Below are 3,767 nucleotides of genomic sequence, written 5' to 3' on the forward strand. Positions count from 1 at the left end.
AATTTTCACAAGTAGAGAATCAGTTTCACCATCTCCACTGAAATATCTTGAATAAATATTTTCAACGCCTATTTTAATGTGTAGCAGTTATAAATTCTACACATCTCAGCATCTATGTATTGTCTCCACTGAGCAGAGAGCCTGATGTGGGGCTTGATCCCAGAACCCTGAGATCATTACCTGAGCTGAAGGCAGAGGCCCAAGCCACTAAGCCACCAAGGGACCCCTGTATTTCTATACTATATTAACCTTCTAGGAATAAAAATGACATCTCTCATTGAAGGAATTGTGGATTAAACAAGTTCAAAATATCCAATGCCAGATTTCCAGATATTTATTTTATTGATTCATAATATTCTCAATATGAGAAGATGTCATATGCACAAATATAAATAACTGTTTAATGGAAGTAAATAGCACAGTGAAGAAAGTCGTCAAAAGGCAACAAAAGCCACATTAGGGAGGGGCCTGGGAATGGCTTCCCTAAATTCAAAGGATCAATATAGCTATAAACCTTCTTGTCAGTCTTTAAAAGGTTGTCCATTTCAGAAGACAATCAATCATACTAGAAATCCACAGCAGTGTTTTCCACCATTTCATCCTGATAAAGAATTCTTCTCTAGGTTGCCAAAATTCAAAAGGTATCAGCACACTAATTCTACTGAAGACAAGTCCAGTTTCTGGAAGAAAAATGTGGATTTCTTATGCAATCACAGGAGAGTGAAATTCTACACTTGATCTTAGCCAAAAGGCCAAGAAGCAATAGAAGTGTGAAATTCTAAATCAAGCTTTCACATACTTAGGATCTCGCCGTTTGTATATTTGTCTATTTACCTGAATCATTTTGCTTTTTGTACTTCTTAATCAATATTTATAAAACTGATTCACTTCTGTCTTTAATGATTCTTCTCCTTGTCACTCTATTTACTTAATGAATTCCCCCGGGTCAACAAAAAGACACACATAAAATAAGTCCAGTTCCATTTGTAAGTCAGACATAGAGAAGAACATTCCATATGTTTCTCAAAACAGTGTTTGCAGGAAAATATAGCAGTCCATTAACTTGAGGAAAATATTACTTGGGTTTTATAGATTATAATCACAGAATTTAAAAATATTGGTTTTAAATGTTTACATGAATAGAAAGAAAAATGATGGGATAAATAAGTGTCTTGTAGTATATGAAAAGAGGCAAATGGGAAAGCACTAGTCAACCGACGTGTAACTGAATTGAATCTGGAGTTTGAGAGAGAGATGAAAAGCAAGAATGAGTTGAATTATAATAAAATGTTGTCAGCATTTTATAGTATCAGGAATGAAAGATACTGTGATTCAAAGAGAATTATAATTCCTGAAAAGAACCATGAAAAAGTTAAATCAACACACTTGTTTTGAGAGCACAGTAGAAACCAAATATTTCGCTAACTCAATTACCAGCTCTGAAATTGTGTAAATATTTAAGCAAATCAGTTATGAAAATTTGAGACTAGGTCATCAAGAAGAATCAGGAAGTAAGTAAATTTTTTATTCTTCAATATAATATATGGAATCTTCATTTTACTTAAATGTTTTAAAATCATGTTTGCATATATGTTTGTGGATTTACAACCATTATAATATTAAAAATTAAATAATTGCTAGGGCACCTGGATGGCTCAGTGAGTTAAAGCCTCTGCCTTCGGCTCAGGTCATGTTCCCAGGGTTCCAGTATTAAGCCTCGTATCGGGCTCTCTGCTCGGCGGAGAGCCTGCTTCCCCCTCTCTCTGCCTGCCTCTCTGCCTACTTGTGATCTCTGTCACATAAATGAATAAAATCTTTAAAAAAAAATAAATACTTGCTTACTACTAAAAGACTATTAATGAAATCCTAAAGCAGAAACAGAAGTAAGTATTGGATTGTTCATTTTTTTTTAATTTAAAAATGTACTCTGTCACAAAAATGAGATTATTTTTAAAACTGGAAAGAATATCTGCTTCCCAGTTGATTTATTTTGACCATCCACTTGTTCATTTTCCATAACGGTATTGTAAACAAAAAAAAGAAAAAAAAAAGGATTATGCATTGAATGATTTCAAATACCCTAGGCAACTAATTTACTAATAGAAGTTTACCTTCTTATTCTTCTGACTTTTTATCAATAAAGAAAAGAAAAAAGAAAAAAAGATAAGAGTGTGATAGCATCAACCAAACCCTTAAGAAAATAATTTATGAGAGAATGCCAACAAAACATTCCCATGGATAAACATGCACATTCTACAGTAAGATGATTACTATGGTGACTAATTGTGTAACCTTGTGAAAGTTCCCTAAACAATGTAGGTCTCCAAATATAAAATGTGGAGGTGGGCCTAAGTAACCTGTGTGAGATTTAAAACCCTATATTTAGATTATCCAAATGCAGACTAGTTTTTATAATATTGAGGAAAAGAAAAATGTCAGTTAGAGTATTTTCATGTTTTTTTAAAAAAGGAGCTAAATATTTTCAAGAATAATTAGAATCTTAATATTTAAAAAAAAAAACCATTAGAATAAATACCTTCTGCTTAAATGTTAGCACAAGATTTTTTTTATCCATGGCCCCTGACAGCGCATTTTCAACAAAAAGAAATCAGTATTTAACTTCAAATAATATGTATTACTTGAATGTGAGGTCCAGTAGAAATTGGAGAGTTGCTGAAGGAAAACATTTGTTTTTGGGTTTCATAGATTATTCATCACTGTGGATATTTTTAAGATTCTGTACTCTAACCTCAATCTTGTTTTAAATTTTTATGTCCTACAGGGGAATATACAGTTTCCGCTCTAAAGGGGGGAAGAAAGGATCAACAATGAAAAACCGCACAGTACCCACAGAATTCATTCTTCTAGGGCTATCAGATGACCCAGAGCTTCAGATTATGATTTTTCTCTTCTTAATTATCACATATATATTAAGCGTCACTGGTAATTTGACCATCATCACTCTCACCTTGGTTGACTCCCATCTGCAGACCCCCATGTATTTCTTCCTCAGGAACTTCTCTGTATTAGAAATATCCTTTACAACTGTCTGTATTCCTAGATTTCTGGGCACAATTATCACCAGAGACAAGACGATCTCATACAATAATTGTACAGCTCAGTTGTTTTTCTTCATCTTCATGGGTATAACTGAATTTTACCTTTTAACTGCCATGTCCTATGACCGCTATGTTGCCATCTGTAAACCCTTGCATTATACAACCATCATGAACAAAAGAGTCTGCATTTTACTTGTCTTTTGTGCTTGGTTGACAGCATTTTTAAATATCTTCCCACTAGTTATTCTTTTTCTCCAGCTAGATTACTGTGGTTCCAATGTCATCGATCACTTTGCTTGTGATTATTTTCCCCTCTTGCAATTATCTTGCTCAGACACATGGCTCTTAGAAGTGATCGGTTTTTACTCTGCCATAGTGATTCTGCTTTTCACTTTGGCACTAATAATTTTGTCCTACATGTTCATCATTAGAACAATTCTGAAACTACCCTCTGCCAGTCAGAGAAAAAAGGCATTTTCTACATGTTCCTCACACATGATTGTCATTTCCATCTCTTATGGAAGCTGCATATTCATGTATGCCAACCCTTCTGCAAAAGAAAAGGCATCATTGATCAAAGGAGTGGCTATTCTGAATACTTCTGTCGCTCCTATGATGAATCCATTTATATATACCCTCAGGAACCAGCAAGTAAAGCAAGCCTTTAAGGATACTATCCAAAAGGTTATGATTTTCTCCAGTAAATGA

At 34.0% G+C, this 3,767-nt stretch overlaps 1 protein-coding gene across 1 annotated transcript; it reads left to right on the forward strand.

Moving 5' to 3' along the window:
• The first annotated feature begins 2,341 nt into the window (after positions 1–2,341).
• On the forward strand, positions 2,342–3,767 carry LOC116592472 (olfactory receptor 6C3-like). The gene is made up of 2 exons (XM_032345662.1): positions 2,342–2,361; positions 2,783–3,767. Exon 2 carries the CDS (start codon positions 2,829–2,831, stop codon positions 3,765–3,767), a length of 939 nt encoding a protein of 312 aa, XP_032201553.1. The 5' UTR covers positions 2,342–2,361; positions 2,783–2,828.

Source organism: Mustela erminea, chromosome 6 (assembly GCF_009829155.1).
Source record: "Mustela erminea isolate mMusErm1 chromosome 6, mMusErm1.Pri, whole genome shotgun sequence".
Classification (NCBI taxonomy): Eukaryota; Metazoa; Chordata; class Mammalia; order Carnivora; family Mustelidae; genus Mustela; species Mustela erminea.